The sequence below is a fragment of the Chaetomium strumarium genome (genome assembly GCF_033439665.1).
Source record: "Chaetomium strumarium strain CBS 333.67 chromosome Unknown B0T15scaffold_6, whole genome shotgun sequence".
In the NCBI taxonomy this organism is placed as follows: domain Eukaryota; kingdom Fungi; phylum Ascomycota; class Sordariomycetes; order Sordariales; family Chaetomiaceae; genus Chaetomium; species Chaetomium strumarium.
Window position 1 is genome coordinate 1164495 of NW_026944434.1, and position 12568 is coordinate 1177062.

A 12568-nucleotide genomic window follows, 5' to 3' on the forward strand; every position below is an offset into this window, starting at 1 on the left:
TGAGCTGAGTACTTTAGTACTGTACTAGTAGGTAAGGTAACGGTATGTACAATGTGTATGTACTGTACTAGCACAATACGGAGTAAAACACCTATATTTACATATTAGGCGAAGCAGGTTCGCCGCCACATCTTACAACCAGAGCTTGAAAATGTTTCCGGGAAATGAGGAAGAGCAGACGGCAGGGAGTGCTAAGGGTGTAAGAACGCCCATATATACGTCGACGAAAGAGACCAAACGCTGCAAGAAGCCGGCTACGTGACTGGCGTGAGTACTGTGACACAGTAGTGCGATAGCTCTGTCAAATTAGCTGAAGTCTCGGTTGGAGTAAGCTTAAATCGGGTCCTGTCCAGTGGAGCAGTTCCAATATTCAACATGATCACCTTCCGCCAAGGGTTAGGTTAGGTACCAGGTAGTGGCGCATTGTGCCCGGCGCATGCGTGGTGGGCACCAGGCAAAGCGCTACGGTGACCGCGGGGTTGCCCGGCCCTTACCATCCATGGTGGGGTGTGGAGGAGGGAAACTTTTTCTCTTTCTCAGCACATGTTTTTATTGATACCCCTTCGACCGTGTTGGTTTTATATATGCTCCATTTCTGCCCCCCATAGAGTGCGGTTTCTTTACCCGTTTACCGATCGACTTTGCCACTTCCGCGTCGCTTGGTAGACCCTCGAAGGCAACCCCGCCATCCTAAAAAGCTTCTGCCGTTTGTGAAACCTAGATCAGCGCGCCAATCGCCAAAATGGTCGAGAAGCTCTACGTTACGTACAACGATGTGAGTGATCAAGCCCGAGCTGGATTGCTTCTCAGAGAAGAATGGTCAGCTAATACTGGGGAACAAAGGTGCACAAGTTGTGCCAGGAGGCGGCTCCCAAGATTCTGGCCGAGTTTCAGCCATCGCTGATGATCGCCATCGGCGGCGGCGGCTACGTCCCTGCCCGGATCCTCCGTTCTTTCCTCCGGCAACCCGGCAGCCCCAACATTCCGATTCAAGCAATCGGCCTGTCGCTGTACGAGCAGCTTCCCAACTCGTCCGATGCGCAGGTCGAGGCGGCAGGTACCAAGGTCACGCGCACGCAGTGGCTGGACATGACGGCGCTGGGCGAGATGAAGAACCTGGTGGGCAAGCGCGTGCTGATCGTCGACGAGGTGGACGACACTCGCACAACGCTCGAGTATGCCGTCAAAGAGCTGCAGAAGGACGTTGAGGAGGCGCGCGCGCGGATGGGAAGCGATCTGAAGACCGAGTTCGCCATCTTTGTGTTGCATGTGCGTACTCCGCAGTCCCGTTACCTTACTTGACTCTCCTAAACGGAACTGTTTTGCTAACATATGAGCCGGGCGAACAGAACAAGGACAAGAAGAAGAAGGGCGTCCTGCCTGACGACATCGTCAACGGCCGGTATCTTGCTGCCCGGACAGTCGGCGACGAGTGGATTTGCTACCCATGGGAGGCCATGGATATCGATGAGCACGACAGGCTGGCTGCCGAAGCCAAGGCCAAGGCCCAGAATGGCGTGTGATGGCCGGCATGCGTAAAATCGAGGCGAGCAAAAAGCAAATCAGCCGACCTGGCGTGCATCTTCTGCATCCGGAAGGTATAGAAGAGGGATTGGCGACGCCAGCTACAACCACATTCTCGACGGGAGAAGCCCGTCAATATGGGTGGGCGTTGTATCCTCACTGAGCGTTCAGTTGAGCCACTGGCGATCGATCGGGGGCGGCAACGTGAGCATTGGCCTTGGAGTTCTCTGGGAGGCGCGCATCATGTTGATGACTGTAATTGCAGTTATAGAACGGGGCGGTTTCGGAATCAGGGGCAGCTGGGGGGGGGGGGGGGGGGGGGGGCAATTACGATTGAGAATACCACATTTACTGCAGACGTCTGGAGTGAGACATCTGGGGCGAGGATTCATTATGTGCTCGAGGTCTATGGACAGCAGACTCAAAGCCGGATCTATACCCCACATTCTACCCACCCACGGTCCCCTCCCGGAGGTGCTTCTCTTTCAGCCTCTTCTCTTGCTTCATGAACTCTCTAATCCCCACCGGTACGTTTTTGTACAACTCCTCGTCCCAGAGATCCTTTACCGACCTCCCACCCTTGGCCGTCGTTGGACGCGTCTCCCAATTCCCCACCGACCCGCCCCCATCATCCTCCATAGTAACCGCCCCCCTATCCACCTCCTCATCATGCGTCCCATACTCTCCCTCGTTTCCGTTGCACTCCATACTCTGCTCCGTAGTGCCGACAACGTCCCCGGCATCCATAGCCATCATCTTTCGCTCCGCCTCGGCGTTCCTCTCCGCCCACTCTTCCATCTCATCGCGGTACCGGTCCCACACGCAATTGACGCACCCGCTCATGCAGCAGTTGTCGGGCTCCTCCGGCTTGGGCGGTACCAGTACACCGGCAATGAGACGGCTCTGGGTGCGGATGGCGGCGAGCCGCTCGGCGCGCTCGGCGGGTCCGACTAGGCGGGACCCGAAGATGATGCGGGCGCGGGCCTGTACGTCGTTAGACGACCCTTCTTCTTCTTCTCTCTCTTCCGTGTTTGACCTGGGATCTGGTGGTTGTGGAGATAGAGCGGGGCCGGGGGAAGGAGGGGTAGAACTAGAAGAGCATGATAAGGGAACCGACTTGGCCTTGGAGTTGTTGGTGGTCTCGTCCTTGCCTGCGGAGGGCTGTCTCGGTTTGCGCGGACGTCGGGCAGTGGCCCTGCCGGCTTTCTCTTCTGCTGCCGATTCGGTCTCCTCCGTGGCCTTCTCCTCATCCGCAGGCTTAGAGGATTGCTCCTCCGGGGCCTGCTTCGGGGGCTGGGAAGCGGTTGGCTGAGACGCTACCGAAGGCTCGTCTGGTTTGGCTTTTGGCCAGGGAGTCCGGAGAATAGCCTCGTAGAAAGGCCCCACAGGATGCGCTTGCTCTTTAGACGGCTCAATCGGTGACGGCGGGGAGTCATCCTTAGTAGGCACCGTCGCGAAGGTGCGCCGCGATTGCTGACTACCGAATGCGCGGTAAACGGCGCGCGACGGCCGCGCGCTGAGAAATGTTCGCCGCATTTTGAGCCGAGCTGTATTATGTACTATGTACTATGGGAATGGCCACTGCGGACAAGAATATGCGTGGTTTTTCATGAAGTGTGGCAACTATCCTCGACAACGAAGAACGGATTCGGCTGTTATCGGACGGAATCTGAAGTTTTCAACTTTCCAGGGTCCAGGCTGCGGGAAAAGTGGGAATCCATTTTACCGCGGGTAACGTCATCGGCGGCAGGGCTACAGGTACTGTGCGCGTGGACACAGTGAAGGTTCCATTCCAGCAGCTTGGACCAGTTACACATACAGTATCCTCCCACCGAGACACTGTGGCATTTGAGCGCCCCGGAGATGGGACCTTTCCAAACAAAACATCAATCCCCACTATCATTCAAACTCCGCGATCACAGCGACATCAGACGCGTCGCCGACTGATATTTCGCGCCGCCGGTACTTGCGACCATGGCGGCATAAACACCATCCAAATTGAAGCGCGATGGAGACCTCGGCGCCCAAAAGGCGTAGAACATCACCGCGGACCGCGGTTCCCGTCCATCCAGAGACCGAGTCGACGACACCCCGAGACGCCCCGCCTCGAGCATCTGAACCGCCCAATCGGCCCTCATTTGCATCGCCGACACGAGCGAGCCTCGGGCGGTTTAATCCAGACATTCTCAGGCGGCGAGAGAGCCAGCCTAGGAGGTTGCGATCCTCTCCCGATGCGGGCCCCTCGGCTTCGCGTGCCGCTACTCCTGATAGTACCGGGGGGTTGACGCGAGCGCTGAGAACACAGCTTGACCTACGGTCTGGAGCGCGCGGTGGTGGAGTCCAAGTGGCTTCAGAAGCGGACAGTATTGTGGATTCACCGGCGGCACGGCTTGCCAAGTCTCCGGCGAGGCCGACTCCCAGACCGCTTCCGCCGCCTGCGCCCGAGCATGACGAGGAATTGTTGAGGGTGATATCCGGGCGTGGACTCTCCGGTGTGACGCCTGGGGTGCTCCCGGAAGTGACAGCTCCCGAGCCGGAGCTTCCACCCACTCCACAGCACCCTGACCCGGTGGTTAGCACTCCGCCATCCGGCATACACAACACGCCGTCGCGACGACCGAAGCGGAGCAGAGCATTGGCCGAGAGACTCAAGAGTTCCTCGCCACTCAAGCGTCCGCCTTCACGGCCCAGAGAACTGCCCCAGAAGGGGGCGCCGGCGGACTTTGGCCTGCTGAGCAAGAAGACTCAGACTGGTGCTCCCGCGGCCCCCGCGCCAACCACAGCCGAGGTGCGTGGTCTAAGGCCAGCTGATCCAGATGCGGAGAAGAGACGGCTACGTGACTCACTGCTTGCCGAGATCAGCCAGCTAGAATGGGACTTGGATGTCGCAAGCAAGGAGAGCGAAAGGATCCGGCAGGCACGTTTGTCGAGACGAGAGCCACCTCCTCCCACTAACAAGCGTGAAATCCTCGACCTCCTCCACCGTCACGCGCTTCCACCAGAGGACAGCAACCCCAAGCGCGATCCCGTAGAAGACTGGCTCGCCTCGGCCCTCAACCCGATCGCATTCCTCCCGTTTAGCAAGCCCTCCCCGTCCGGCCCGCCCACTCTTCCACCGCTCAAAAAGGGCGAGGATTCCGAAGAGCTGCCTCCTCCGGCCTCACACCACCCCCTTCCCATGACGGCGGACGAAGCCCTCCCTTACCTCCAAGTTTTCACCCCGCTGACCTTCACCTCGCACGTCTCGCCATTACCTCGGCCGGATAATGAGGGCCCCCTCCTCCAGAAGCACACCATAGCCGCGTCTTCTACCTCCCCTCGCGGCTTATTTACAGCGCGCATCGAGATGACGGTCAACACGAAAACCATGGCCATCACGGAGCTCGCGGTCCCCAGGCTCGATCCCGCCGCCGAGGCGGAGCTGAGGCCGTTCGTGGACAGAATAGTCGAGAAAGGAGATGAGCGCGTCGCCAGTAGCGGTTTGTACAACAACATCAGTGTGTTATCCTGGGGCATGGGCGAATGGCTGCGTGTCGCAGTACAGCGAGCCAAGGTGTGGATTGTGTTGGAGCGAGAGGTCAATGATAAGGAAGCCCTGCTGCAGATGGTGGCGCGGCAAAGGTCGAGGAAGAAAACGCGGAGGAGGAGGAAGAGGCGGGTTAACCAACGTGAGGATGGCGGTAGCGACGATGGGGAGGAGGAGGAAGCCGGGGAGGGTTCGAGTCTTGATGACCTAAAGACGTATGAAACCGCTGACCTTCTCCCGTTCCTGGGGCGGACGTGTCTGGACTTGCAAATTCCCGTGTTGGACGGTGGAAGGGGGGATACATCGAGCCTGAGGGTGCAATGGCGGATCGCATTTGACTGGACGGGGGAGGCAAGAAACGAGATCGGGTTGCTTGTGGGCGTGCCTGGGAAATGTGAGTCGAACGTTGAGCTTCTCAATTGATGGGCGCTGATGCTGACATGGTGTGGATAGGGCATAAACATGATGAGAGAGGGCAGCTGTCCGGCCTCCCGAAGCTGTTTGATGAATTGATACAGGGTGGTGAGGACCCGCTCCCTGCTGTCAGGACTGTAGTATGTTTACTTGCTGGGGAGCAAAGGTCGTGACCGGAGTCGTCATGATCTTAGGATGGGACACCATCAGCATTCGCGTTGCATTGTTATGTTGTGGGACGAGGAGTTTTGTTGGAATACCCGCAGTGTTGAAATCAGTATAGTCTTTGCCGCAAGCTCTACCTAGGTCTTCTGGCTGGATTAGAACCTTGGAGCTTCTATCTTCTGCAAACCTAAGGGATAGAAAGAATGCTCGAACATTTCAACAGGAGACGGAGGCCCCCGAAGCCGATATCCCGTGGTCAAAGAGGGAGGTTTGGAGCCATTGTTACAGGAGTTCGGCATTCGCTCACGGCGCGAACTAGCTCCAAGGGCCCAACGAAGGATAAAGATGTTCCCACAGGCAGGCAGTTCGTACCAGGAGGCTATCAATTCCAGCCCTCTGACCCCGGCGTTCATAGTTCTTCAATTCACACCATCCACCCACCAGCTCGTCTCAACCCGGCACCGTCACTTTGAGCGGCTCACTCCAGGAACCCCCCCCCCCCCCCCCCCCAAGCAACCCGATGAGCACCTAGGTAGTGGTGTCCGACCGACCTCGCGACCACGTAGTCATCAGCCCGTGCAGTATCCCTTTGTTATACAGACGATTATTCTTTTTATCAAGTCACCACATAATGTTTTCTCAAACCCCCAACCCGCCCCCACCCCCCGGCAGCTTCTGCAACCAACCCAATTTACCTAGTCAACATCCACACCCTTCGTCCTCAAATCTGCTTTGGCCATCTTGATCTCCTCCATCAGCTCGGCGTAGGCATCGGGAGTGTCGCGGAAGGTGAGCATGCCCCAGCCGAGGCGGAAGAGCAGCCAGGCGCCGAACGAGACGAGGAACCAGAAGGGGAGCTATTTTTCGTTTGTGTGTCAGTCAGTCATCTGTCTCTCTGTATTCACTCCCGCCAACTCAAAAGGTAAATGGAGCAGCTGTAAGTAAGGCGCCCAGCCAGCACATACCACGGGGACGATGTCTTGTTGGATGGCGGCCGGGAGGGGGATCAGCTCGAGGTAGAGGGAGAGGTAGAGCTTGTCACGCGCGAGGGGCCACCGTTAGTGAAAAGCTAAAACTGTGCGTCGCAGAGGGGGCACTCGACGTACAGAGCTCACGAGGAGCGCAAGGGAGATGGTCTGTTGTGCGCGCGTCATGCTGCCGGTTGCGCGAGGTGCTTCCTTTCGTCGGTTCTCGGAGGAAGAATGGCGTGCGATTGTTGCCGCTTTTGGGATCCGTCAATTGGCAGAACTTAGGATCGTTGGCGTAAGTTCGGGGCGACCAAGATGCAGCCGGGCGTCTTCAGAGATAGCAAAAGCTGTAGTGCAGGTTGACGTCGAGGTGCTAATCTGGTCGTGACTAGCAAGCTTGAGGACAGGTCACTTTTCCCGACATGCCACTGAACGCGCCGTGCTTGAGGATTCAGGGGTCGAGGAAGCCACAGGGTTAGGGTTGGACTTCTTCTCATCCCCAATGTTGCCTTCCCACTTACCTCAACAAGGGAAGTTACCTACCTAGGTGACACATCAGAAACAAGAACAGTCTTCAACCTCCAGTTAAATGGCAGGGGAGAAGTATATAGATACTCTTATATAAATCCCAAAGCCAAGACTCTTTACAAGTAATGACAGATCGTGTTCAGTACTCTGGTGTTCGTTAGGCATCATGCGCGGACAGAACATGGGAGTGCAGCCTGGAGACCACCTTACAACCCAGTGAACCTTGCTGAAACGCGTATTGCATTCAATCACTTTTATTAGCAAAGCCCTTGAGGGCCCAATCTGCCGTATCCTTGTCCCAAACTACTAGTAATACATACAACCGAAACTGAAGTGCTTCTTCAGCGAGAGAAAAAGAACCGGCACATGGAGCCCCTGAAGCCTCAAGGTCAGCTCCGCCAGTGAACTAACTAGTATTACAAGAAAGAAGGAATCGGTTGGTATCAAGGAATGATAAAAGACGGGGGAATTATACAGCTGAATGGCAAAGATGCTAGAATGTCCAAGAAGAAGAAACCAAACCATGTGGCAGCCGCCGCGCCAAATCCCGCCACCAGGAAACGAACGATTCCGAGTCCCCAACCAAAACGAGAAGGACACCCCCAATAGCAACCCCTCCCGACACCAACACCATCACCACCCACCACCACCACCACCACGACGAAGACGAAGACAAAGACGAAGAAACAGGAACAGCAACAGGAACCTGGGCAATGCCACCACTGGCGGCGCTCAATCCAGCTCCTCGTCCCCCTCTCCCAGGCCGTCCTCCCCTTTCCACCCGGCCATCTCCGCCACGGGCACCCTTCCTCTCAGCCACCTAAGCGTCGCCTCAGTACCGCGCTCAAGGACGTTCCACCTCGGCACCCTGAATCGATTCCCACTCACCTCCAGCCTCTCCAGACCGCCAGCGCCAGCGCCATTGCCGCTGCCGCTGCTGCTGCTGCTGCCGAGCAGCCCGATGCGCGGGTTCAGGTGTGCGATATCGTTGTTGGCCGCGTCGACGACCTTGAGTCCGCGGATGGACTCCGGGTCGAGGTCGGCCAGGTGGTTGTTGGATGCTAGAAGTACGGTTAAAGTGGGGAAGGCGTCCCGCAGCTGCGTGCCCGGCGGCAGAGCGGCGAGGCGGTTGAAGCTGACGTCGAGCTTCTGGAGCTGCGGGGCGCGGAGATGGGTGACCAGCGGTCCGAGGCCGGTGATGTGGTTGTGGGAGAGGTTGAGTTCCTTGAGGGAGGGCAGGTCGAGGACTTCGTTGCCGGAGGCGCCGCCGAGGTAGGACTCGCCCACGAGCTGGTTGTAGGCGACGGAGAGCGCGGTGAGGGTCTGGGCGAAGAAGGTGAGGGATTCGGGAAGCGCGGTGAAGAGGTTGTGATGCAGCTGGACTTCGTACACCTTGTGGCTTGCCGCGAGCTTGGAGCAGACAACCGGGTGGAGGGAGGAAGACTGCGTGTTGGACCGGTCCAGGACACCGCCCGACTTCACGGGCCATGTGGCCGTCTCTAAACGCAAAGGGTCTGGAGAGTCCAGGGAAGATGTCGGCGGAGTTACGAAGTCATCCGAGTCAGAACGGCTGTCATCGTCCTCGGCGTGCTTGGCAGCGTCCGCATCCGCCGCTGTTGCTTGTCTGTTGGCGATGGATGCGTCCCGTTCTGTCTCTTTTTTGGCCTCCTCCACCGCGGGCGGCTCCAGTCGCTGAGCAAGAATCAACTTCATCTCTTCGGTGCTAATAGAGGTGAACTTCTTCTCCCGTAGCGGGTTCCCGCTCAGCCGGAGGTTGGCGAGGTTCTCCATCCGTCCGATTTCGGCAGGGACGATGCGAATGTCGTTGCTCGAGAGATCTACGGACCTCAGCTGCTGAAGTCCTGTGAAGCCCTTGGGGATGGCGTTGATGTTGTTTTCGTCAGCCGCGAGCGTAACCAGGCTCGTCCAACCGCTGACGTCGGGCAGCGTCTGCAAACGGTTCACGGAGATATAGAGCTGGTTTAGGGCCGGCATCGCGACTGTTCTTCCGGGAGGGCAGATGTGGACAAGCTGGTTCGACGAGATGTCCAGCGTCTGAAGTGTCGGCAGAGCATCGACAGCATCCGGGAACAGGGTGCCGTTCAGCTGGTTCTTGCGCGCGACCAGCTCCCGTAACGGCAAGCCAGCCAGAAGATCAAACGGCAGCTCTTCGAAGCCGTTCTCGCTTATATTGAGAATCCGAAGACGAGATAGGCTGCCAAAATTGTTCGGTAGCGATGAGAGATTGTTGCCATGAAGGTCCAAGATCTCGAGGTTCTCCAACTTCGAAAAGCATGGATCAAGCGGCCCGTACAAGAGGTTGCCGCTGAGTTTAAGGTCCTTCAGCGAGCTGATTTGGCATACCACCTCGAGGCAACTGTTCGATAGCCGGTTAAGAGACTACCAAAGCAAGGCATGTAAGCATGTGCGGTGCCATCGTTTTCTTCGAAAGGCAAGGTTACGTACCAGATTCAGAGACGTGAGCAAGGAGAGGCGCCTGAGCCCCAGCGGCAGGTTGACCAGGATGTTTCCGTGCAGGTCGAGAGTCTCCAGCCCGGCAAAGATATTTCCCTGGCTATCCTCGTCCTCGGCCAGTTCCTGCGGATCAACATCCGGGAACACGGCGTCACTGATCATTTCCAGCTCGTTGTCGGCGGCAACGAATCGTGTAAGATCGACACTTTCAGCCCAAGCGCTGCCGGGCTGTCCAATGGATTCGAGGTTGTACATGTCTAGAACTTCAGCCGGAATCTCCTTCAGACCCATGGCAGCAATGTTGAGCCGGCCGCTCGTTCGTGCCGTCTCCAACCGGCTCCTCAATACCTTGGCTTGGGACTTATCATCGCGATGCTGGTTGAAGGGGTCGCTGGAGAGCCCAAACTCAAAACTGGCGTCGGTTGATACGAAGGCCCCGCCCTCGGAAGCAGCAGCTGTGGAAGACGAGGCTTTCTGTGATGCAGCTCGTCTGGCCGCCTTCGCCTTAGCAATCTGCTCACGCAAGGCTGACGACGTCTTCTTGTACGTCTGGCCGGGTTCTGCAGAGTCCACAGTAATGGCAGTGCTGGCGGACGCAACTGACGCGCTGGAAGGGTTGGTCCCCTCGTAGGAGGCTATAGATGAGCCACGGGAGGCCAACGACGCTTTCCTCGGCGCCTCTGATGCAGTCGTCTTCCCTGGCGCCCCACTGGGCTTCTTGGACAAGTCATTGACCGATGGGCGTTTGGTTGGAGGACGGGGCGCAAGGGCCTTGGAGCTAGACCTGGGGACGGGGGTCTGTGACATGTGCTTGTCGGGGCTGGGAGTTCTAGGGCGTAGGGTGGGGATCGTGGTGGGCGGTTGAGTCCCATATACTGATGCCCGGACCGGCCTCGCCGGTGTGGTCCTCGGTGACGATGCGTGGAACGACTGAAGGCTCCTCCTGTTGCGCAGAGGCGTGCTCTCAACGGGCGAGATCTGGGATCGGAGGCTTGAGACGGATTCCTCCAGGCCGGAGTTGGAACCTGGGCTGCTGCCGCGTTTTGGCCGCCCGCCTGATTCGTCCGACTGATGACTAGAGTCGGGCCGAGACAGTCGACTTCCCGGCCGCGTTGGTGATCTCCTGCCCGCCACAGTTGGGTCGTAAAAGGACGCAGCGGCTCTGCCTTTGACTGAAGGAGACGAGGGCAAACGAGACAGCGTCTCGATGGTCCGCTCAGCAAGCGACGGCCGCAGTTTGTCGGGAGATGCCGAAAGGGGGTCTTCGGCCTGGTCTTTGTTGGCCATAGTCCAAGAACCCTCCATGCCAGCGTCCTCCTCCTCCTCCTGCCCTTTTGGTGGCTCTGCAGCAGAGATCCATTGCTGCGAAGTTCTACGCCGAATGGAAGCGGCATTTGCTGAGCTCGAACGAGCCCCCTGACTCGCCGTCGGACCTCCTCTTGCTGGTCTTGAAGATGGAGTTGCGGCAGCATGACAAAGTCTCGCCGTCCGAGTCTGGCCCGACGACACTCGACCAGTCGGCGACGACACCGCGCGCAAGGATGCTGCAGTTGGTTGGGCCACCGGGGAAGAAAGCAGCTGGTCGCGGGAAAGATATGTCCGTAGCTTCTGGTTTCGCAGAGGTCCGTTCGCGGCGCCGGTATTCAGTAACTCGTGAGATGCAGATGTCCGGAGTGATTGTGTTCGAATTGGAATCTTGGATGGGCGAGGTATCCCGGACGGCCTGTTCTGGCGCGTCTCGTCCATGTTGCTTGCTTCAACTCAAGTGATATCAGACTCGATCGCGATGACGTTGTTGACCAATGCGAAGCATGAGGTTAAACAACAAGAAGCTCCGGTATCAGATACAGCGTCAATCGATAGGGCAGGTGCTACGCTGCATACGCGGTCGACCGGAAGCGACAGGCTAGAACTGACCGGAAGGACACAGAAGAGAGAAAGCATTGGCGTTGGTCGAAATTCGAAAGGGTAGGTCTGGCGGACTTCCGTGCAATTCAACGAAGCTCAAGCAAATTGCGGATCAACAACGGCTTGACAGGGACACCCGGCCGTTTGTCACAGTGGGGCGCTCGATGCGTCTGGCCCTTGCTGCGGTAGCAGGTAGGATCCCTGCGTCACTGCGGATTGCGGGACCGGATTCCTGGGTACAGTACATAGTGTACAGTACAATACCGTTAAACCAACGGCGCGTTAGAGGACTACTGTTTCAGCCTTCCACCTACTAGTATAATACTTCGTGTCTTTGCGTTTCCTCCGCCGATGACTTGTTTTCACACGTTCTCTCTCATTTTGCAATCTCCGTCCAAGCCGAGAGAAAAGCAATTGCAGTGGGGTTCCCGCTATTCCACGTTGGGCCGATAATTAATGAGTGCTCGTAAACTAATACTACGTCGGCGGTCCAAAAGGGGTGTTTCGATGATAAGATTACCATAGGAGTCCTCCGTGAAATATCCACCTTTCAACCAGCTGGGCACTAGAGGTGTGTATGTGTTGCATTGTACAGCATGAGAGGATAATAGAAACAACTTAGAGGGAAGAATTGGAGCAGGTTGCAGAGTTCAAATGCTACGTCCCGAATAGAAAGAGTACGGTCGGGTACGTACCGCGCTAGGGCAGACCAGGCCGAACGGGCCGCGCCTGGCCCGGCCAAATGACCCGCAAAATCCACAAAATTGACGACCCAACACCGGCATCCGAAACCTTGGGTCTCGGGCCGGAGCTGATACACAAACCCGGCCGAGCACTGCAGGCCATGTCTGAAAGCTCAACCTCGACACCTCGACAAACAAACAAACAAGCTCAATTAGATCTTCTCCGAGCTTTACAGTCAAGGTCTAGTTTATCCCGGCCATACCTAAATCTCGAGACTCTAAAGGATGCGCCTGGAGATGTTTGCGCAACTGCGGCTACGTCACAATAGCTTACTATTTTAGTACCTGCCTGGCACGTAGCCGAAGTTCGATAGAAA

The 12568-nt window shown here is 57.3% G+C and overlaps 5 protein-coding genes across 5 annotated transcripts; 2 read left to right on the plus strand and 3 right to left on the minus strand.

The window, feature by feature from the left end:
• The first annotated feature begins 473 nt into the window (after positions 1-473).
• On the plus strand, positions 474-1828 carry B0T15DRAFT_504416 (phosphoribosyltransferase-like protein). The gene is made up of 3 exons (XM_062867497.1): positions 474-775; positions 844-1269; positions 1350-1828. Exons 1-3 carry the CDS (start codon positions 743-745, stop codon positions 1521-1523), a joined length of 633 nt encoding a protein of 210 aa, XP_062718936.1. The 5' UTR covers positions 474-742; the 3' UTR covers positions 1524-1828.
• A 28-nt stretch (positions 1829-1856) lies between these two features.
• B0T15DRAFT_420125 (oxidoreductase-like protein) lies at positions 1857-3060 on the minus strand (the record flags this gene model as incomplete). Its single annotated transcript, XM_062865536.1, has 2 exons — positions 1857-2540; positions 2616-3060. 2 exons carry the CDS (start codon positions 3058-3060, stop codon positions 1972-1974), a joined length of 1014 nt encoding a protein of 337 aa, XP_062718937.1. The 3' UTR covers positions 1857-1971.
• A 356-nt stretch (positions 3061-3416) lies between these two features.
• B0T15DRAFT_265198 (uncharacterized protein) lies at positions 3417-5806 on the plus strand. The gene is made up of 2 exons (XM_062863395.1): positions 3417-5444; positions 5504-5806. Exons 1-2 carry the CDS (start codon positions 3533-3535, stop codon positions 5635-5637), a joined length of 2046 nt encoding a protein of 681 aa, XP_062718938.1. The 5' UTR covers positions 3417-3532; the 3' UTR covers positions 5638-5806.
• A 315-nt stretch (positions 5807-6121) lies between these two features.
• Positions 6122-7003, minus strand: B0T15DRAFT_568837 (dolichol-phosphate mannosyltransferase subunit 3). The gene is made up of 3 exons (XM_062870784.1): positions 6736-7003; positions 6595-6663; positions 6122-6486 (listed from the first exon to the last, which is right to left on the minus strand). The coding sequence occupies exons 1-3, from the start codon at positions 6781-6783 to the stop codon at positions 6325-6327; spliced, it is 279 nt and encodes a 92-aa protein (XP_062718939.1). The 5' UTR covers positions 6784-7003; the 3' UTR covers positions 6122-6324.
• A 360-nt stretch (positions 7004-7363) lies between these two features.
• B0T15DRAFT_539371 (uncharacterized protein) lies at positions 7364-11645 on the minus strand. Its single transcript, XM_062869726.1, has 2 exons — positions 9592-11645; positions 7364-9525 (listed from the first exon to the last, which is right to left on the minus strand). The coding sequence occupies exons 1-2, from the start codon at positions 11344-11346 to the stop codon at positions 7858-7860; spliced, it is 3423 nt and encodes a 1140-aa protein (XP_062718940.1). The 5' UTR covers positions 11347-11645; the 3' UTR covers positions 7364-7857.
• Positions 11646-12568: the final 923 nt, after the last annotated feature.